General features: G+C 43.1%; 1 protein-coding gene across 4 annotated transcripts in view; it reads right to left on the bottom strand.

The window, feature by feature from the left end:
* Nucleotides 1-22581, bottom strand: part of KDM4B (lysine demethylase 4B) — a 91682-nt gene that overhangs the window by 36091 nt on the left and 33010 nt on the right. For all 4 annotated transcript variants that reach the window (XM_063358094.1, XM_063358095.1, XM_063358096.1 and 1 more), the window contains exons 6-8: nucleotides 20436-20485; nucleotides 17228-17331; nucleotides 12803-12940 (exon numbers count right to left, since the gene is read on the bottom strand). In XM_063358094.1, coding sequence (XP_063214164.1) covers nucleotides 12803-12940; nucleotides 17228-17331; nucleotides 20436-20485 — 292 coding nt within the window. The remainder of the gene's footprint in view (nucleotides 1-12802; nucleotides 12941-17227; nucleotides 17332-20435; nucleotides 20486-22581) is intronic.

Raw genomic sequence — 22581 nt, 5'->3', positions numbered from 1 at the left:
TGTTCATTTTGCAGAGCACGCTGGCTGCCTTCTGCTCTGCTCTGCCTGGGAGAGCCGCAATAACCCCAGCACGCTGAGTGGGAAGGAGTATTTATGGACAGGCACTTTCAGGAAAACTCAATTCATTTAATGAAAAATAGCGCAGGACAGAAAGGCTGGAAATGCAATTTGGCCGAAGACCGGCAGGAGCACAGATGGTACTCATGCTTCAAATTCCTGGCCAGGCAGAAGCTTCTCACCGGCACCTCCATCAATACTGGCTTAAGGGATTTGTATTGAGCAGATTTTCAATCACTTTTCCTAAAGAAATTTTAAAAGCACCTGTGCGCTGCTACGAAAAGGAATACAGAAGAGCATCCCACAGCACACACCATCAATGAGCTATGGAGATTGACCTCCTCTGCCTTTACAGACTATGAAAAACGGCTTAAAAGGAGATCAGTCCACTTTCCGATCCTAACCTAGAACCAACACGCTGCTGCACGCAGATGTCAATGCCTTCAAATCGAGTGGTGCAAATCCCGAGTCAGACGGGTCTAAAGGTCTCCAGCCACCGCCAGCTTAAGAGTCTCACAAAAACACGAAGTATACGCAGCTTATCGAGAAACCACATACAGAGCTATCTGGATGCTGTTCAGGGGGATGGCACTGGGCTGCAATCACAGCGTACCACACCACCAGAAACCTGCCGTGGCCAAGTTCATTTCTTTACACAAATCTAATGTGATGGATGTTTATATTTCAATTTTAATTTAATTTTATTGCTTTCACACTAGAAACCATGAATAATTTACAAAGCTTCTTTCCTTTGGGGCTCCTTCTGAACCACGCAGTTGTATTTCCTCAGCTGCTGCACTTGTGTCACATTCACGTTCCCGTAATGGCCAGGGTATTTTCCCACACCCTTCCCTCTGACACTGCTTAATACAGCAGACGCTTCCAGTACAAGTGCAAGAGGGAAGGTGCGTGTGTGTGATGGCTGGGAGAGGGAGGAGAAAGTGGGTACAGAAGGGCAAGAAATTTCCTTTGCAATTAATTACCTGCCGTATTCCATTACAGCAGGTCAAAAATAGCAAGCTTGTGTTTCCCTGTCAACAGTATCCATTTCCACCTATTGCCTCCCCTTCCATATACGGTCATATTTCTTTCAAAGCATTTAATTGTGGTCATAAACACACGTATTTCCTAGGAGACACTATGCCTACGCCCCCGCCGCTGCCTCTCCCCATCCTCATTGCTGCAGAACACGTCCTTCCATATTCCGTTTTCCCCTCTCATATTCTAACACTTTCATATTCCATTATAGAACTTTATAGAAACACAAAAAATAAAAGTTACATGCCTACACTGAAACACCCCCACTAAGGCGAGATACGAAACCTCATTTCCTTTATGTGAGGCAAAACCGAACCATGAAGCCCCGATCCAGGTACTCACAGGACTCCCACGTACCAGTAAACCTGCGAAAGATTTAAGAGCGATGGGGTCACCCAAAGCACAGACCGTGACTAAACGGCAACATGAAGGATACGCCTGTCAGGTCAAAATGACAGCTGAGAAATGTAAGGAACTCTGAGATCTAATCAAATATCTTCATGTCTCTGCTCTATGGTCGCCCACTTGGTAGCCAGACCAGGAACAGCGAGGCTGCCAGAGCGACAGAATAACCAGAACAAACAACAGAATATTCATAACCAGGATGTCCAAGGGTCAACTGCAAGTTCTGAAAATGGGTGTGGGAAAAACCAAAACAAAAATCAAACCAGTTTTAGGGTTACAAGGGATGTGAGACCCAGAACTGCAAGAAGCCAAGAGGAGCCTCCGTATTCACCAAATCCGCAGGAACTTAATTAGTTCCATTTTCTGAAGGCTTTTCCTGGCCTTATCTCTCCTTTTTCATAAGCTAATGACCTTGTTCACCATACAGGATAAGAACATGCAAAGGCAACTTACAATCTAAGCATATACGAAAATACTATGAGGAAATACACCCAGTGAACGCTTTTCAAACACAGAAACCCAACATTCTTCCTCTATTTATTATTTTATTATCTGCTACTCAAGTTGGAGACTGTGGCAAAATATCTGACCACACCAGGAACCCTGTCTCATCAACTATAACTCAAAGACCTATAGTGGGAAATTTGTGGCTACTGAATGCGTAACCGTTATCTTATTTGCAATTTTTTTAAAATAAAAACACCAATAGGTCTATATAAAATAACAGCCAAATAAAAAGACTGTCTCCTTGCAGTAATAAAATGAAATTATATATAGAAAAATGCAGCCCCATTCAACCTCAACCCTCAGTGTCATTTTTGTAAGGATATTTCCCTCACTTCCAAGATATTAACACTAAACTGAACCCATCTGTTCCATAACATATAAAAAGTTAATGTAAAATAACCCTTCTCCTTAAGTAGAAACAGTCACAAAAATGATGTATGTAAATTGGCACCTCTGGTTCCCCTGGAAAAGCCCCTCACATTTAGATGAGATCGGGGCCCTCTGCGCAGCTGTGTAAGACTCAGCTGGCCTCTCGCTTTGCCTTAATGGAAATTTAAATGTAAGAAAAGCCAACACGCTCAAAGTTGAAGTTCTTGCAGCTATTATGCCATCATTAAATGCCAGACCACAATCTTTGCTTAAAGCTTTTCTAACCGCTTTTTCGTAACAATGAAGCCTAAAAGCAAGTTACTGGGAAAGAAAGATGGTTACATTCAAAAGGCAGATAAGAAATTCTTGCTGTATATTCCAGGAACACGTATTGCTGACGCAGACAGCTATCCTGAACTCCTCTCCATAAATTCCCTGGACAAGGTATAAAGTTCAAGCTGTTGGGAGAAACACCAAGTCCTCCCAGTACAATACTCCTAAACAGCTATCCAGTTTGTTACCGGATTACATACGTCTTACTTGAGACCTAGTTACCCAGTACGACAGAACAAACCCGCCTGGGCTCCGGGTTAATCTTCCTTCCACTCAGCCCAAGGCTCCGTTTCCGCTGGGACCCTGGACATCGACGCCAACGCTGACAGCCAAGGCTTCAAACGTGACAAAGGCACGCAAATGGCAAAGTGCCTGAAAGAGGAGCGGCAGGTATTCCACAAGCAAATGAGGAGTTAAAACTGAGGAGAAGAACATAAAATGGATAGTTTGTGTGTTTAATGGTTGGTAGTTGAAAGCTTGTGGGAAAGAAGATGAGTCTTGACCCCCTGTTTCTAGCGTAATTACCAGCATTGCCCTAAGTCTCAACAACAAACCAGTTCATTAGGAAACCCACTGGAAATCCTCTACAGAGTTTCATAAACAAAACAATTAGGTGAAGATTTCCAAGGCCTCCCCCGGTCCCCGGCTGCAGGGCACGCTGTCTGTGAGCTTCCTTAACTTGCTTCCTCAGCTTCCGTGCCGGTTTCTGTGGGCAGAGGAGTCGGGCAAGTGGCGTTAGCTGGGGAGTCAGATTTACCCCGCTCCTCTCCATTCTGAACAAGGATTCTGGTTCAAGATATAAAATGCTATGTGACATGCTTTGTTTTAGGCAAATAAAATAACAACCTATCCCAACCGGCATCAGGCTTCTGCTGATACGTCACATAGAGATTATTTCTTCTTTTTTTTTTTTTTTTTTTTTCTTTTTTGGCAAAGCTATTTTGCAACCTCTGCCAGAATTCTTTTTTATCTTTGCCTATTCTGTAGACCGCACCTGTAAGGATGCCGACGACTCCCGAATCTATCTCAAATAAACGCAATCCTCATTGCTGCAAGACAAACACCACCACAGCGCGGGGCGGGGGGAGGATCACCTCGGGGGGGGGTCCCGAGGTCCGTGTCTCCGATAAGGCTGAAAGAGCACAGAAGGGAATTCAGTGCTCCCGGCAGCACGCCAGGCGGGGGGTTCAATGAAGAACCAGTCCTGTTTTGACAGACTCATTCCAGCACCGGGGATAAACAAAATAAGACTTTTATCCAGTGGTTATGATGTAGCGAACATCATTCTGAGCTTATCCCAAGGTATTATTTCTTCTGCATCACAAGACCTGCGGTGGGTGAGAGAAGCCCACCAGCGCGCTCTCTGGGCGGCAGACAGCGTGTCACTTCAGCAGGGCACGCGTGAAGCAAGCAGCGAGCACGAACCGACGCGGCGTGGGGAAGATCTACAGCTCTGAAGTGACAGCCCCACGAGACAACTCTTGCTAAGTGACTAAAGTTATCCTTTTATCCTCCTGTTTGATCGTCTGCTTTTTATTCATTTCTTTTAAAAAGCAAAGCGAACGCTGTGCTGGGTTACACACCCGTAAACCAAGAGATGAAGTAGTAAAATCCACCATTTTGTATCCCTTGTCTGTGTACGACAACCGAGATCTACAGGCAGTTTGCAGAAACATGAATAATTACATGTGGTGCAATATGAAGTGTCGGTGTCTAAAGTGACAGCCCAAGATTTGCTTCTAGCGCACAATGAAATTCTTTCCCCTGCTAATAACAAGTGTTCTTCAGTAACATTTTTCAAAAGGATACGAAGCTGAAATATATTTTTTGCAACTCCAAATGTTAGAACTTAGAACGAAGGGAGGGTTGATGTATAAATAAAGGAGGCAAGATGCTCCTCCTTGCTGAGGAAACAGCAATCGAGACCCCTCTGCAAAACTGCACACCAAATACGGCGCTTCTGTCTCCTCCCTGGAATAATCTAGGCCCACCTGCAGGTATTTCGGGAGCAGTGACAGAGCCTGGTGAGCACCGAGCAGGAGCAAGATGTGAATCCTGATGGCTGAGATTAGGAAGCGCCCAGCTCTGAGCCACCCCAGGAAAACCCTGAAGCCGCTCACTGCCACCAGGGAAGCAAGCTGGAAGAAAATCAGAAGCATGACTATCAGGAAAGGCAAATAATGAAGTAAAATGGAGCTGAAAAAAAAAAAAATAAAAGAGGCTGTTAATAAGCAATCTATTCTCAATGCTCTATAATAAATAGTGGGCTTTATTTTTAAAGTGTTCTTCATGCACAAAGCGAAGAGGCAGAAGGGTGAAAAACGTTGTCGAGGCAAAAGGAATCTCTGTGGAGGACATCAAAAGGAAAGTACCTGACGGGAAAGCATAATGTCAATTCACAACTACTTAAACTTCTACACTGCCTTTCAGAGTCCACCGTTTCCGCAATTCAGAACAGAACCCACTATTTAGTTATTTATTCCTAGGTGGAAGTACGCCTGCTCTGCTTTCCTCCTGTCTGCGCTCCCATGTGTCACCCCTGAAGCAATCGTGACGGAGCAGCACCAGCTGGACAGGAACGCACAATGCTACGGCAGCTTTTAAGAGGGATTTTTGATGGCCTTGCCACACCAGCATCCCCAAAGCCAGATGACCCTTAAGCCTCCGCTCTGACACATGAATGATTGGGGCTGGGAGACTTTATCAGGGACTCCCGGGTGACAGAGAAGCCGAACGAATAAGCTGCAGGGAGCACATTCTTCACATCGCTATTTACTGCGGCCACAAAGCACACCACAACCTCCGCGCTATAAATCACAGGGTTAGTGAGGCAGGGAGAGAATGGGAGACTGTCAACGCGGCAGCACCAGGACAGCACGGGCTCGGGGCGGCTTTCCACCCCAGAGAGCCGGCAGGTTCCGTCACAGGCTCCTGGAGAGTCACCCGGAGCTGGCAAAGTCATTACTAAGCAGCGTTCAAAAAGTCAAGAACAGCATGCTTTACACCTTGCAGTAATTAACCTAATGTAAATTAGGCTGAGTAGCAGAAAAAGGACTAGTCTGTTTAAAAAAAATCTGTGTTAAAAAAAACAGATCCTTCCCAGTTCAGCGCTCCAAGTGTTACCCCAAACACTGAGCAGAGAAGGAGGCTGAGCTGCCTGAAGACACCTGCCCCAAGGCAGAAACGTCCCATTTGCTGTCCTTAACGGTTTATCATTACATTCTGGAGGTAGTCCCTCAGATGCCCGTTCTCAAGGGCAGGACATCCAGAAGGGATAGGCAAGATCACAGCATCACAGACTGGTTTGGGTGGGAAGGGACCTTAAAGCCCACCCAGTGCCACCCCCTGCCCTGGGCAGGGACACCTCCCACCAGCCCAGGCTGCTCCAAGCCCCGGCCAACCTGGCCTTGAACCCCTCCAGGGATGGGGCAGCCACAGCTTTTCTGGGCACCCTGGGCCAGGGGCTCACCCCCCTCACAGCAAACAATTTCTGCCTCAAATCTCATCTCAATCTCCCCTCTTCCAGTTTCAAACCCTTCCCCCTCGTCCCGTGGCTCCCCTCCCTGCTCCAGAGTCCCTCCCCAGCTTTCCTGGAGCCCCTTGAGGGCCTGGAAGGGGCTGGAAGGTCTCCGCGGAGCCTTCTCTTCTCCAGGCTGAACCCCCCCAGCTCTCTCAGCCTGTCCCCACAGCAGAGGGGCTCCAGCCCTCCCAGCATCTCCGGGGCCTCCTCAGGCTCCCAGCAGGTTCCTGCTTAGCGCTCATCCATCCGCACGGACGTCTGTCGTTGGGTGCAGCTCCAGCCGGGCATCCCAAGGACTGAAATCCTGGAAACCCCCAGGGTGTATTTTTTCTGCTGACAGAAATATAATTGTTCTTTCTTCATTAACAAAAATGATGACAAGCAACCTCCCAATCAGTACTTCTGAAGAGGATCTCAGAAGAGGGCTGAGAAAACAAAACTCCAGACAGTTTCACAAAAATAACTGTCTCCTTTCCATCTTAGCATGAAAAATACTGTAAAAATTCCTCTTTATTGCACAGAATCAGTGCTTTGTTGAGAGTAAGGTATCAGGGATGTTTACAAATAATAGAAGAAAATAAGTAAAAAAAAAAAGGTGGAAGATTTTGTACAAGAGCAATTTTGAATCTGTCTGACAAAAATAAACTATGGAAATGCAATTCCATAATAGACTTTTTATGCATTCTAAGTTTAAAAGGTCTCATTAGAGTCAGTTAAGGTATACATGCAAAGTAATGCAAAAATGCAATTCTGATTTCCCTTACTTCAAAGACCAATTTTACAATATTACCACAGAGCTTCTGCAAAAACCCCATGAATTTCATTTTCTTGGAAAATAAGGACATCTTTTAAGAGACAATCTGCTACTAACACCTGAACAGTAAGAAGTAAGCTGCAATTTTACAAGGAAAATTATATGCTAGACAACTTTAAATCACAAATACTCCAAATGTAAATGTGAGATCTGTTATTCCAATATTACAACAAAAAAAAAATGTGAGGAGAGGGTTCAGAAGCAATAAACTATGTAAAAGACTGAGATCCAAAAGGCACCTCTCTTGGAGACGCCTTTGTATATCGGTAAAATCCAAACAGAGGAGTCTTTTGTGTCCTCCCCTTCTGCCCCGCGGAAGGACGGAGCAGCAGAGCGGGACCGAGCGGCGCCGGAGCAGAGGGTGTGCGGGAATACTGCGCGGGAGGAGAGGAAGTTACTTATTTCAGAACTAAAAATGTAGGATTTGGGAAGGAAGGGCAACTTGACCCCATTTTATATTGAGATAGATAATTCCAGCACTCTCTCTGGAGTAAACAGGAGATAAAATGAAGGTATGAAAATGTCAACCGATAGTAACACAGATGTTATCATCCAGGAGTGTCTGCTATTAATATAAACGAAAGTGCAAGAAATTGTTCCCCTCCCATCCACTTATTTCCAGTCCAGTTTGCAAAAGAAACAGAAAAGCCGACCTGTGAGGTACACGTGAATGTCTTGTAAAATTGTACACTCTGAAAGTGTCTTTTTGAAACCAGGAGACTTAGAGGGCACCTCGACTTCAGGAAGGACACTTTACTGAAACACCTGGGTTTAAAACGGTTGTTTAGTCAAACGCACAGCTATTAAGACCCTGTGTCCATTGATGGTTGCCTCCAAGAGTTTTCAGGAACAAAGTGAATCAAACCAGTAACGCAGAAAGGAACCGCAGGCTCATGTAGCAAAACAAAAAGAAGAAAAACCCTGATGGTAAGGAGTGAAAATTACCATTCACAGCCTTTCACTCGCCAGGCCTTCTTCAACAACCAAATCGAAAAAAAACAACCGCGACGAAGAGTTAATGGAGGACAAATGACTGAAGAACTCCAACTATGGATTGCAAAGGAAAATATTTCTCCCTAATTTTCTAGGCTCTGCCTATGCAGGTAAACATTAACTACAGTATATAGAAATAAAACCACCCCTACTCAAATGTATTTTTTGACCAGTAATGTTCAGGTCTAAAGCAGAGTATTTGCATTACAGCTGACTCCTGAAATATTGTGCCAGGATTTCCAAAGCTACGAAAAACCCTTTTAACTCATTTCTTCTTGATCTTTTTTTTTACTTTGCACAGTCTGACAGATTGATTCTCATGTTAGTCAAACAGGACTGCATCTTAAGGAAAAAAAAAAAAAAAAAGAAAAAAAAAAGGCATTCCCTGCCAGAGTTTGATCTCCCCGAAGAATACTGAAATGAATTCCCATCACGTATTTGGAAAGACCTAGTGACAGCACACCGGGATTATCCATGGGAGCCCCAAGATGAACTGAAGGTCTCTCTCCCACCCATAGACAAGAGGGACAGATGTGCTGTTCCTGCTGAGCATTTCCCACAGATCAGGTGGAACAGGAAAGCTGTGGTTGGCCTCAAAGTCACCTTGACTGGAACGAAGTCAGCTGCAACACAAGGTTCCTTGAGGACAGATGGAGACACTTACACTGACAATAAATGGGATAACAGTTACAGAGCTGTTAATTCTTACACTTCTGGGCACAATGTCCAGCTGTAGGCAAGACATCTATTTCCCAGTGGTGCACCACCATATAATTAAAGACGTGAAGTAAAGGAGAATGTTATACCCTTCCTCTGAACCTAAGGAGATTGACATTTGCTAAGAATAGAGAGTAATCAGTCCTGAGGATTTATACACATCATGAGAGATGACATGAATTTTGTCTGTCACACACCAGCACTCAGCACTGAGGCTGGAGGAGCAATTATTAGAGGGACCAGCAAATCCAGGCTGGCACCTGCTGTAACTAAAAAGCTCAAACAAGATCAGGGCAAACCTAGAGATGAACCAAAGAATTCTGCTGAACGTTTGTGGTAACACATGTGCCAAAAGCCACCAGCTCTCAAATGGCCCACCTGAGCCATCTGGCACAGATGAAGGCACAAATGTATCTCTGTGTATTGGCCCTATATTTAGTTAATAAAGAAGTTCTGGTCAGTATGTTCTTACAATAAGAGGCTAAGTGTCAGCAACAGTTACAACCTCCTTCTAAAGACATGAAGCCCAGCATCATGCCCTAGTTACTGCTACACATACACCCTTCCAGTTCCTTCTCATCCACTTCTCCTAAGCAGTTCTGAAAGAGACTCCAAAACCTCTCACTAGCTTCTCAAAAAGCTGGTTTATTCACTTGGGTATTCACCTATTCACTTGGGTATTCACCAAACCAATTTCCACTTGAATTTTTAAGCACCTGTAAATGCCGGTTACAAGTTTACACAGATACAAGCATATTTACCCACTACCAGTTTCCTCCAAAACTCCGCTGCCATTGCTTTTTATTCCACCAGTGCTGATCCTCATCCTACGATTAGAGCAGAACCAATGTCTACGAAGTTGATCTTTAAGCTTCAGCCTGGTTATTATGTGGTTTTTATAGCCTCGGCAGGTTCTGCTGTGGTTAGCAGAACATCTCCTCCATCTGGCAGGCAATTAGCACGGCTCTGTCTATGTTTCTCCGAGGTGAGCCATTACCTTCCTGCGCGAGCTCTCTCTTACGTTACGCTGTTGACATCGATCACTCTCAGTAGAGCGGAATCCAAATTTCATCCCCAGGATGATGTCCAGGAGAACGTTACAACTAGCTAATTTTGAACCTTACCTTGTCACCAATCTCCTGGGTACTGGTAGGACAAGCTATCCGCATTGCTAACCTGAGGAAAGGAGACGGATCGCCTTCCAGCCGACGGCTCCGGCACGGTAAGAGTGTGAACCTGCAGAGTGCCACCCAGTCGAGAGCTTCCAAGAACTTTATAAACGAGTATGTGACAAGAAAAAAAAACCCTGCTCTGATGTGGGCAAGGCTAATCTAATTGTCCCTGAGAGCACAGAAATCAATATACCTATTTTTAAAATTTAGTAAACCTGCAGTAGTTAACCAAAAAATCACACGCTCCAGGATGTCTCTCTCCACAAACGTGCGGGCAGCTCGAGTGCACACACTCTGCTGATATTTCATTAAGTCCCTGTTTAACTTAAAATGAGATTTAAACAAACCTTTTGCCCTTACAGTGTAACAGCATTCACACCTCATCTGGAAGCCGATAGTAAGGTATCAAAGGGTTAATTAACATGTATGCAGTGCGTGGTTTAGGCAATATTAAATGGAAATCTCTGAACAGACAAGTGTCACCGAGTGCAATGGAAATAAATTGGGCGTCTCCTTCCACACTTCAACTTTCTCTCCCTAGGTTTGCTCACAGCTCTCTATGCTGCTTGTTCAGTAATTTCACGCTACGCTGCTTAACAATGTAAGCATGGAGGCTCAATCTAAAACTGCACTTCCCAAATGTCACTTGTTTGTGAACACATGGCTGAACCCAAAATTGCTTTTAATATTAGAGTGGTGCCTGCTGGCACTGCTGTAGTTAAGGGTCTGTCAGAATTTCCATGATAAACCCCATTTTCTGGGGTATAATACCATGACCATTTGCTACAGATAAACCTGGTATACAAGGTCACAGCAGACAAACATGATTTTTAAAATTTTCAAACCAAGTTTGCTTGGCTATTTTTGCATTTAAGACACTTAACGCTGTTTTGAGGCCTCTTAATGGTTCTGGGTTTTTCTTACCATCCCTTTAACTCCAGAACAAACTCAAAGGCACAACTCCACTCCACCCGGCCCCGGAGCCACGGCTACTGCCACGGAGTCTGGGCTACGGCCTCGGTGGGACACAAAGGGATTACAAACACCAACGGAGGGTTCACTATTGAACTATTGCTGGGGACAGAGAAGACAAATACATAACTTTTCAGCATGAGGATTTTTCTGTTGCCATTACTAGCAATTTAGAGGTGTCACCCCACTGGCACAGTGAGTTGGTGTATTTTATATTTCATGGCATATTTCATTTTTATATTTCATGGCCCAGCCATTAGCACGCCCACCTGAGGATCCTTTTATACCACTGTAGTTGCAGAAATTAAATAATAAAATCTATTTCTTTATTTTAGAAAAGGAGAGAGCTCGAAGGCCAAATCTGTTGGCTAACAGTGGAGTCCTTTAAACTGTGGGCTGAGCATTACCTGAAAAAAACCAACAAGGCAGACACTTTCAGGAACCCGATGGGCTGAGCTTGCTTCCCGTGGGATGAGCTGCTCAGACAACAATTATTGTGGCATTGGATAGTCAAAGACGGCCTGCCTGCAGTTGCTGAGAGGGGGATATAGAATACCAAGGACGGGAAAAATCAGGAAAAAAGGTCCTCTGGGGTGACAACCATCTTCCTTTTCTAGTTGGGTTAATGATGTTCCCTTATTAAAAAGGAAAAATAGGAAGAAACAGCATGGGGTCTTTTTGTGATTCTGTAAGCTCCCTTGAAGCCTGCAGTGCCAGCGCTGGCACTAACCTCCAGAAACAAAAAAAAAAAAAAGGGACTCACATCAGTCACAAAGCGGCCACTCAGGCTGATTAACACACAACTTTGATCGCTACTGAATATAATTCTGTGCAGAAAGTTTCAGCTCAAAAATGACCGAAGGCATTACAGCGAGAAGGTGTCAGGTTGAAGAGGGGGCTGCCATGGACCGCAGGATCCCAGGGCCACCATTCAGTAATCATCTACCGTTTACTGCTCTCAGAATATGAACCGCTGCAAAGGAAAACCAGACATCACCACGTCGTTCCACAGACCGAGACACAGATGTGCGTGCAGTCCACTTTGAACAGACTTGGTTTTGTCCAGAAGAAAGCGTTAGGATGCATTACAAAAGCTACAGAGTTAAGTTGAGCTGACAAGAAAAATGAGCGAAGGAGATATTATAAATGCTATTCCACAGTGAAAACTAAGTTTGCCTCTCTGGAAAGGAACATCTGGGGCAATTTTCAAACACTACCCCCTCTGTAATCATTTATCCTTTCCCCAAAGACTACGTAGAACTGATCCCCAATTTAAAAATTCACAGATCCTGTGGAATCAGTCATGCTGATCAGTTACACTTCACACTTACAAACAAGAGAATGCAGTACGCGTGCTGTCATGAAAACCGTCACTGACTTCAGAACTGTCAAAAGTAACAAAACATCCAAGAAATTTGCCCCAACGAGAAATAGTCACACAAAGTCACTTCAGCATGACTCTCCTCTTCAAACTTAAGTGAATAGATTAGAGAAATTCAGATATTTTCAGAAGGTTATCACCACAGTCTTATTAAAACTTAAAAGTATTTCCAGCTTATTCCTTCCCCTTCAGTGTGTACCTAATGAATTGTATTCAGTTACATCACTCACCTTATTCACTGTGAAATGCAGTCTGGATGCATCAGAAAACAAATCCTAACTTACTAGTCCCAAAACCACCTCTTCACAAGGTGTACGGACCATCTAGCACTTGAGAAAGTCATTACTATGCCCTCAAAATAACACAAATTATCAACAGGCATAAAACAGCAACATGGCAAAATGAAAGAGCACATTGTCAAAACAAAGGCACTTTCCATTTTGCTCCTAAGGTTACGTCTCCCGTTTGTTCCTTTGTATTTCGTGAGCGGTTTGAAATAAGCCTTCATCCCAACAGACACCTACCTGCGTTGCCATTTTTCCATAGTCAATCCATCGCAAAGTGGCGAAGTTGGTCGACTCAGCACAGTTGAAGCCATGATTGAAGCCAGCGTGGTAACCGTAAGGAAACGTAATCATGAACTCTCCAGCTTCTTGGGTGATCTGAAAAACAGAAAGGAAGAGGTACCCCACACATCAGTTGAAGGAGCAGCTTGAGAACAGAGACCTATAAAAAAATTCCCTGGTTAAATCTCTCTCAACTGGAGTGTAGGCAGAATAGTCATTGCCAACTCTTGGCTAAACCCAGAACAATTTCTTGTTAACTGCAGAAACTCTGAAGTATTTCTACTAAGGAAAAAAGACAGTTCGATGGATGGAAGGGGCCACAAGAACTGAACTATTTAGACTCACAGGCTCCAGTTACAAAAAGGGTCGCAGGGTGCAACATTCCAAAAGATCAATAAATCTTTAGATAGTGACCACTTCAGCTCACGGTAAGTCCAAACCTGCACTCCCACCACCACGCTAGTGGAGCCAAGGAAACTGGATTTCCCTCCTAGCACGCACTCTACATTGCGGGCTCCTACCAAAGTACGTTACCGTTCACTGCATCTCTTTCCCACTCACATTTATCTGTCTCACTCCCGTTTGTTCACCCGTAAGTCATACAACCTAAAAATTACAGCCCACCATTCATCTACTTAATTAAAATTAAAACAACACTAAACATTACGGACATTATTAATATAAGGTTTAAAACCCCTGAAGATGACAGCTGTAATCAGAGGTCAATCAATTTGCGATGCTTCTAGAAAACTCTCTTTTTAAATCTTATGCAAAGAAGACACTGGGGAAAAAAGCAATTTAATTGTTGCAGTATAGCACAGATCCTAAGAGCAACTCGCGGTGATACAACGCGCTTGGAGCAATCCTGCCACTCCAGCTCTCCGAGCAAGCATGCGACAGCACCTCCCTTCTAGGGATTAGGAAAGAGGCAAAATTTGACCTTCCCTGTCTTTCCAACCCAGAAGCGCTGACAGAGCTTTCCTAGCAGTCACATGCCAAACATCTCCATCGGGATTCCTTCCCACCAGCCCTCACTCACACCAGAGCAGGTCAGAGCCTGCAGAGATTTCACAGAACTCGCACCAAGGATGGGTCCAAACAGAAAATGTAAACAGACATCAGCAGAATAATTAAAAAAAAAAAAAAAAAAGAAAGAATAAAAACTGGTGTGATAATCCAAGAAGCTTCTGCAGTATTTCGGGATGAGAGGCGCTGAAGTCCAGCCTGTACCCAGCCTCACGGAGCATTCTCCCACCCAGCCCCCTCCATAAATCAAAGCAGAGTGGTAGATTGCTAACTTCAGAAGACGGAAAGATTATGTTTCTGTCAGGAAATCTACATCCTGGTGTCTTCATTTCAAGCCCACAGCGTATGTCCTCCATGTCACTGCTGTCAACATTATCCGTACAATAAATTAGAAAGCACTCAAGATGATGGATAGGCCATGCAGAAAAGTAATAACTATTGAAGGAAAGGCAGCACAAACTGCCACTCATGGAGAAAGCCCTAAATTTACTGACTTCTGCAAGCTCTTGAAGAATAAATGGAGAAATCAATAGGAGATTACAGAAATACACATTTTTAATTATTAAAAAGCCCTAGTATTGATCTGTTTCTTTTTTTCTAGAAGTAAATACCATTATAGAGATTTATAAATGCGTGCCTATTCACTTCATTGAAATCTGCCAAGACTGTAGATGAAGGGATCCTATCTCTGTTTCTAAAGAAAGACGGCACACTTTCACTGTTTCTGAATAATAGCGATCCTCCTTCAAAAGCTACTATTTCAGGACAGGAGGTATTCAGATATAGGCTGCTCCGACTGAAGAGATCTCCTCCTCCTTTTTACACTTAAAAACATCCTTCCAGGGAGCGCCACAGAGGAGAGAGAAGCTGTCGTAAAAAACACACTCCCCCCACGCTCCATAAATCAGGACTGGGAATTACATTTAAGTAACGCGTTAATAATCCCCCTTCCTTTAAAAGGTTTGGGTGTGACAGTAACACAGTCCTCTGGGTGTACATTGGTCTCCTCTATGTTTTTTGTAAAAAACAGGGAGACAAGAATCAGATTCTTAGCTTTCAGATAGCGCGTATTTTAAAGGCTTCTACGTATACTCAGTACGAAGGAGACACCAGACATCAATCTGCAAAAAACCTTCACGTCACAAATCACAGTGGGAAGATTCATAGTGGGAAGCCTAGCTAAGCAGGAAGAGACTTTTCCCCAAGCAATAAATTACAAACCTCCTTATTTAAACCACTTTGTACTCCATCCCTATCACCGTACAGCTCAGTAAAGCTGACTTGGGATAAGCCTGGGAGGAAAGTTTTCCTCTGTTGCCTGTTTACAAACTCCTTTGCTGCTCTGGGTTGGTTATTGATCAGAAATCACTTAGTGTATAATTACTAGTCAGATAGATGGAAAAGCAAACATATAACAATGTATTACTCTGGAGAAAAATATGCCTACCCACAACATTCAAACATTTGAAGTCCTGCAAGAATTGCCGTCGCTTTCTGCCCTCTGGCAGAGCCCAGAGCGCTGCCCGAGCACGCTGCTGGAACGAAACGGCAGAAATTAATTCCCATTTCCGATTCTCCTCCATTCCGCAGGACGACTGCATGTCACCAGAGGATCGCATGGCAAACTTCATTTAGAACAGCTAGTGTGCACCAACGGGTACTTTTTAAATCATTATTTTGAGCCTCTCTAGATAAGCACGCGTGCTTTTCAGGCTCTGTTCAGCAACTATTGCACCACCCAGGGCTTCTGGCTAAAGCAACTTCACCAGGAAAACACTGCGAGAAGTATCAAGACAGCGTTCAACTGATACTGAAGCAGAAAGAAGCATAAGAAATCCTTAAACTTCACAGTTCAGGCCAATAAATAAAGATAAGGTCAGGCAGATTTTTCAGGAGCTTGCACTGGCTACAGTTTTTGTACTCTTTTCTGAGGATGGTCAGGATAGAGAACCCCTTTTATCCTCTATCAAAAGTCATTTCTCAGAGGGGCATCTATGCACTAAACTGAGATGCATCCCATATTCCAATCCCCACATCCACTTTCCTGGAAGTTGTAAAGCGAAAATCCTCACAAAAAAAAAATCAGATCCCACAATTAGGTATTTTTGTTACTATTTTCAACCGTGTGTAGCAGGTAGCTGCGTTTTCACCCTTGGGATCTAGGTTCCACAGATAGAATTACAAGAAAAACAGTTTGTTGCTCTCTATGAACAATTTAATATCAACCCTCATGCGCAAGCTAGGCCAAGTCTGGCCACCCGTCTTGAATCATAAGCACCACATTTCTTCGTGCAAGCCTCCCCTGCACTGACAGCAAGCTCATCCGACAAGGCAGATGATCACACTTCAAATTTCATTCATCATAGCCTTCCACTAGGAAAAATGAAACAGTCTCCGGAGCAGTAAATTGAATGAATTCATAGTTTTGATGCTACAAAAAGAGCCAAGATCTTTTACTTCCATCTCAAGGAATACCCAGGCTCATCAAATAGATGCTACGCTGTCTCAGGTGGACTAACTCTAGCAAAAACACGCTGAAAAAGATCAGAACTTGAGAGTTCTTTCTTAGAAAAAGATGGCCATAATATCTACAGATGGTGATGCAAAGGGGATGGGGAAAAGATGCAATCAGTTACATTCAGGGGTTCTTCGATGCTTCCCCTTGGAGTTGAGAGTCCTGGTGCCTCCAACTCAATCCCGTTCCCCACATCCAAAGGCTGTCCTTGGCCATTCCGGCAGGACGGGCTCTGCGTGACTGATGCTGCACAGATACTAAAGCCATGGTAAGCATGCTTGCCTGAGGAGATTTACTTCTTGCAAGAAGACTTTAAGAATAAGCATATTAAAACGATCATACCAAATAAACATGACCTCTCATTTCAAATAAGAGGACTTAAGAGTTTTGTGGACCCTTGCTGGTTTCGCGTAAAAAGAACGCTTACACAACAGAGAAGCATCACGCCTAACTCCAGATTTTTTGGTTCATACTGGATGCAGGAGAAGAAAAGTCTGCGTTCAGGAATTACCAATGAGTTATGCTGCCTATTGATAAGCCACTGCATTAGAGTTTGCCCCTCTCTGCCTGGAGAGGGTCCCGAATTGACAACAGTAGTTCTAGCGAGAGCTTTTATGAAGAGAAGCACTTCACAGAAAGTGTCTTAGCCAAACCACAAATCCTCATTTGCAGGCAGACACCTGGTATAAACCGATAGGATACATTTAGCATAATAATGCATTTAGAAATTAAGCAAATTGCTCCCCAGCGGCTTGCAATGAATTATTTCCTTAAAAGAGGGGTGCTGTGCTTTGTGCACCTTGACAACTGGCCGGTCTCTTCAACGCATCCTTTGTACGTACCCGGTCAAAAGGAATGCCGTACTTCTTCAAGATCGAGGGTGAAATGAGGGTCATCTTGTGACGGAGGAAAGCATCACATCCCTGAGAGCTTCCTGGAAAAAATCCTGTAGAGACATTAAAAAGAGGAGTCTCACTAGAGGAACATTATATCCAATCATTATTTAAGCAGAGACAAGCTGACAAAACGAAAACCTGCCTCAATACTTTATAGAGATCAAAAACAATAGGCATACGACTGAAGGTGTCAGTAATTAGCACATCCCTCATTGTTTAAAATACCAGATAAATTTTGTGACAGAAACTTGTACGTTGAGCATCTAAGTCTTCTACGTGTGGGAATACGCAGCTTGGCCAAAATCTCATCAAAACACTAGCAAATTAAGAAACAGAACCTGTCTGTCTCAAGTTCTGGCGAGTACCCTGAGCCCTGAGACACCCTTTGGCCGAATACGGACAAGGAAAGAGTGACAAACACACACCACCTCCTCCAAACACTGCTCGGTCCTTTCTACACCTTCTCTGAGGGGCAGCTATATTATTCCTGGAAAAGGTACACAACTCGTAAGATTCCAGACCAACCTGCCCTACATACCACTCCTAAAGGGAAAAAATGAGCATAATATTATTCAGTCGAAAGAAAGAAAGGAAACAAAACGTATCCATCACAAGGAAGGAGGGACACTCATTCACCGGCCACAGTGGTCACTAACGAGTCTGGCAGAGACTCTATGATCTGACTCAACATCTCAGCGCGATGGAGCGTGAAGTTCTACCATAGCTACAAGATCCACGCTGAGCCATTAAAACAAGTCACAAATAACTAAAAATACTAGCATTGTGGTAAAAACTGAACAAACCCCTTGATGCCAGCGCTTCGCTCCCAGAAGTGTCAGCTAAAGCAACGTAACACCATTTTGTTCGTGACCACGTGTTCCGCTCCAAGTGGGTGATTCAATAACAAATTATGTGTTTATAGGGATTGAAAAACATCACCATTTAGGAAAATAAATAACCCAGGCTCTGGAAACAAAACTAATTGATGAGACATAATGGACGGGGTTTCAGAAAGTGAAAAGGATTACTGGATTCCAGGTTTTCTTATATTTTCGTACTAAAAGCATTTCAATTAAAATTATGACTGTCTGCTATCCAGCCTGTCGTCCCTCTCTGCAGTTCCTCTTTTTAATGCACAGTTTAAGTGGCTCTCATTAAAGCTACTAATAAAGAAGCACATTTTAAGTGATTAGCACCAATAACATGGCAACACATTAACATTCTCTCCATGGGCTCCGCGGCTCTCCCAGTGAGCCCATTTACAGCTCAGCTATTCATTTTCCATATTAATTGCACACTCATTTCTCCACAGTAAACTTCTTCACAGTATAGACCCCCGGTGCCCAGGACAGGGAGGATGCCCGAGCAGCAATACTGCTTCGTTGTAGCTTCAAAACATCACCCATCCCAACTTCCAAAAGGCACTAAGCAAGAGAAAACCATAATAAAGACGAGATCATTGATAATTTGCTTCTGGTGTATACACTGCCAACCGTCAATGTGTCTCACAAACTGATCATCAGCAAATACACGTTACAAAGGACAAGAGACTTAGTATTACTGATGTCAGACTTCGGTGCGGTATTTCAGACTCTACAGAACACACGTCATCGGGATTTATCGCCTTTTACAAAGCCTGGCAAATGACTAAACAGAACTGTAGCTTTGAAATGCAACATTTCTGAACAGCAATTTTCAATATTATTTGGTTTTAGGGATCATGGCTCTCAGTGTGCAGAAAAACAATACTACCATGCCCTAGGACATTTATACCCATTTATTCTACATTTATCCTACACGACCAGTTGCTCCCTTCAACGCCCCCCCCCCCCATTTTCATTCGAGTATGGAACAGTCAATAGAATGTCAGACTGTCAGCATGCAATGTCATTACTATGAATTTGCTTACTTTCTGGAAAAACAGTATCAGAACTTTTTTTTATTTTGCATCAGAATACACTTTTCCAGATTTTCCTGCCTGCTTCTGCCACGCTAACTTCAACAACAGATTTAAATTATTAAAGTATGCTCCACTGAAGATGAAACACATAGATTTTGAGTTAATTATTCTGGGACAGGAGCTTTTTTTAGCTGGGCAGTGCCTAGAACATTTGCAAGTGAACAAAAATAGCAACAAAAACCAAACACAACATCAACAAATTAAAAAATATATACTTCTGCAGTCAGACGTCTTCCCTGAAGCTTCCAGCATGACCAACTGGAAATGAGCAGAAATACCAAGGACGGGAGGCCGAAGTCTGTGCCCGCTGCTCGTGCTGGGGCGGGCGGTGCTTACCCGAGACCTTGGCCGGGAGGCAGCCACAGGCTCCTACGCGAGGCACGGGCTCAAACACAAGGTTTTTGACAGCACTTTGTAAGGCCAAAACTTTACAGACAGCCCAGTGAGAAGCGAAAGTTTACCACAACTCCAGCTAGCCCTGCTCTTTTTTCTTTTTTTCCTCTTTTTTTTTTAAAGATGGTTTTAGTGCACTGAAATACAAAGGAGGATGAGGCTGGAATAAAAGGAAAGCCACAGAACCCAGCGCATCTCATTAGAGAGGGAAGTGAGAACCCCACCAGCTATTCTCCCTGAATGCTGTTGCTGAATTTCTAAGCACTTGCTTAAGACCGAAAGTAATCAATGCTAATACCGTATACGTAACATTTACAGTGTAAGAAGCAAGAACAGTTCCTACCGCCCTTCTTCCCTGCAGATCGCGTGCATGGGGGTGTCAGGAAGACCCCCAGGCTGCACCCCCCACCGCTGGAGCAACAGTCCTCCCCTCTCTGTGACACACCTCGCACCACACACGGAGACGAACGACAGGTCTCTTATTAAACCCATTTCCTGGACATGGAAGCGTTTGGTCTCAATCCTTCAAAATCCAAGGCGTTTTCTATCAATTTCAGTTAGGGTCACGGTGCGTCAGAAGACCGAGGCTTTGAGAAAACAGCTGTATTCACAGGAAAATTCACTGACGAGTCTTCTGACTCTGAAGCTGTTACACCCATGCAGCTCTCGCAGGATTAAATGATAACAGCCAGTTCAATGCCAATTCTTTATCAAATCTGTTTAAAAATCAAGGGTGGGATTCTCCACCGCGACACCTGAGTTTTCACTGAGAACACACCCATGTGTCTGCCCAAAGCTCACCTTTGGCCAGGCGTTCCAGCCTCTTGCCGTGTTCCGGAGGTATGGCATACCTAGGAGAAAGTTAACACAAAAGAGAAAAAAAAAAAAAAGATTAAAAAGAATAATAAATCACACCACAACCTGAAAGCAGTGACAGAAAAAGAAGGCTAGAAACAAGTGCGGGAATAACTTTTAGCACAGCACACTTACAAGTAACATCTGGAAATACGACCAACATTTTAGAAGTCTGGAAGGTATCAGTAACACATAATTATAATACATGGAAGAAAGCCGGTATTTTAATAAAAGTCCTTAAATATTTTATATGATGTGTGTTATTTTCCTGCAATTTTTAAAATCAGTATCACAGAAGGAAAAATTGAGAAGACAAAGTGATGATACAGCACTGGAAAAAAACCAGAAATAAATCAGTGCAGGGAACAGCAGGCATGTTTTCTGCTGGATAAAGATATCTGCAAAATAAAACCATGAGGCTGTGCTAAAGATTAACATGCTAAAAACTTCAGATGGGCTGAAAAGGTGTGAAGGAGGGTCTGTGCACACTGGCGTACCTACAACAAATTAAGATAAACGTTTTCAAAGAAAACTCAGTGTAAATACTTTTCATTTTATTCAAAAAAGTAAATATTCTTCATAATGGCTGCAGCAGTCAGTGCTTCTGTCTTCAATGCTTCAGGTTATAACGAGGTAACTAAACACCATGATACACTGAAACATGTTTAACATGATGACACACATAATGATGTCAGTGGAATTTTGTAAATTATTGTTTACGTACTGCATCAAATTAAATATGGCTCATACCATTTTTTATAGCAGTGAATTCTGAAAATTTACATTTGTGAGAATGACATTTATTGCCAGCTATAACTTTTGTTCAATGTGAATAATAAAAAATGCGTTATTTTTGTTATTTCCAATAAAGATGTCAAAAACACCGCGTCTCATTGTAACAAGCCAAAACCCGGATATTGTCGCAGGCAACTGCACGATCTCAACAACAGGTAAACACTACTGCTCTACTTATGATAGGATCTCTCAAAATCATGATAGGATCTCTCAAAATACACCTGATTTTAGAGGACTTTCAGACAGTCCCCTTGCTCGGCTTCTCAATTTTCAAGTCTAAAGTTCATCTACAATGTAAGGAGAAATAGACAGAAGTTATATCACGTATTGCTTCTGTACAAAACCAAAATTTTACCTATTGTGGTCTGGCAGGTTAGAAAAGATAACAAAGGACAGAAATCACACATAGGATGCTTCAAGATTTAGACATTAAGCCGATTTAAACTGATTGCTTAAAAAAAAACAAAAAAAACAAAAACTAAAGGAAAACACTACATAGCACCTAATCTTGTAAAATAATAAATATATAGCAATGGGCTCCCAACATTCTCTGACCAAAGTTTGACAGTGCCTTAAATTGCATAATTATCAAACAATTCAATTTCATTTGTCTGGGACAAAGCTAGTAGCTTTCGTTTTACAAAGACCATTCATCACTTACATAAACGTGATAAAACTAATCCCGATCCAAAGCTCCTTTGTGGGATTAATGTCCCTTAAAACAGGGAAATGAGACATTCCATTCCTTCTGGGAAAAATGCTGAAGGATTGGGAAAGAACTAATTTATGGCTACAAGGCTGCCGATGATTAATGTAATATCCCCAGTCTACAATGCAACCTTCACTTAATTAGTGCCTGTAATTGGGAGTTGTAAAGATAAGATTAATTGAATCTTGAGGATGTTAAAAGTTTAATACATTGGAACATGGTTATTGTGTTATCTGAAACTGCAGACTGCAAAAAGCCAAGCAGAGCCCTTCAGAGAGCGGTCCATGGAGAGACAAAGAAAAGGGACTTGCTTGGAGAGAAACGAGCAAGAGGAGGAATTTCCAGCTTACAAAAAAGAACTACGTGTAATAATACACAAATCAGAACACCCTACCACAGAACAGCCTCTTGGTAATAGCTGACTCCAATTTTAGAAATTAACTTTTTTGTTTGGGCCAGTCTTTTAGGAAGCAGAGCCTATACCATCCTCATACATCTATTCTTAGGAATTCACAAAATTAACTGCAGAAGAGAATTAAAAGTGGGTCAAATTCCGCTTTTAAGTTACACTCCCAAATCTGACTGATT

Source organism: Chroicocephalus ridibundus, chromosome 22, assembly GCF_963924245.1.
Source record: "Chroicocephalus ridibundus chromosome 22, bChrRid1.1, whole genome shotgun sequence".
NCBI classification, from domain to species: domain Eukaryota; kingdom Metazoa; phylum Chordata; class Aves; order Charadriiformes; family Laridae; genus Chroicocephalus; species Chroicocephalus ridibundus.
The sequence above is the reverse complement of the archived record's forward strand: the minus strand, read 5'-3'. Positions and strand labels throughout refer to the sequence as shown.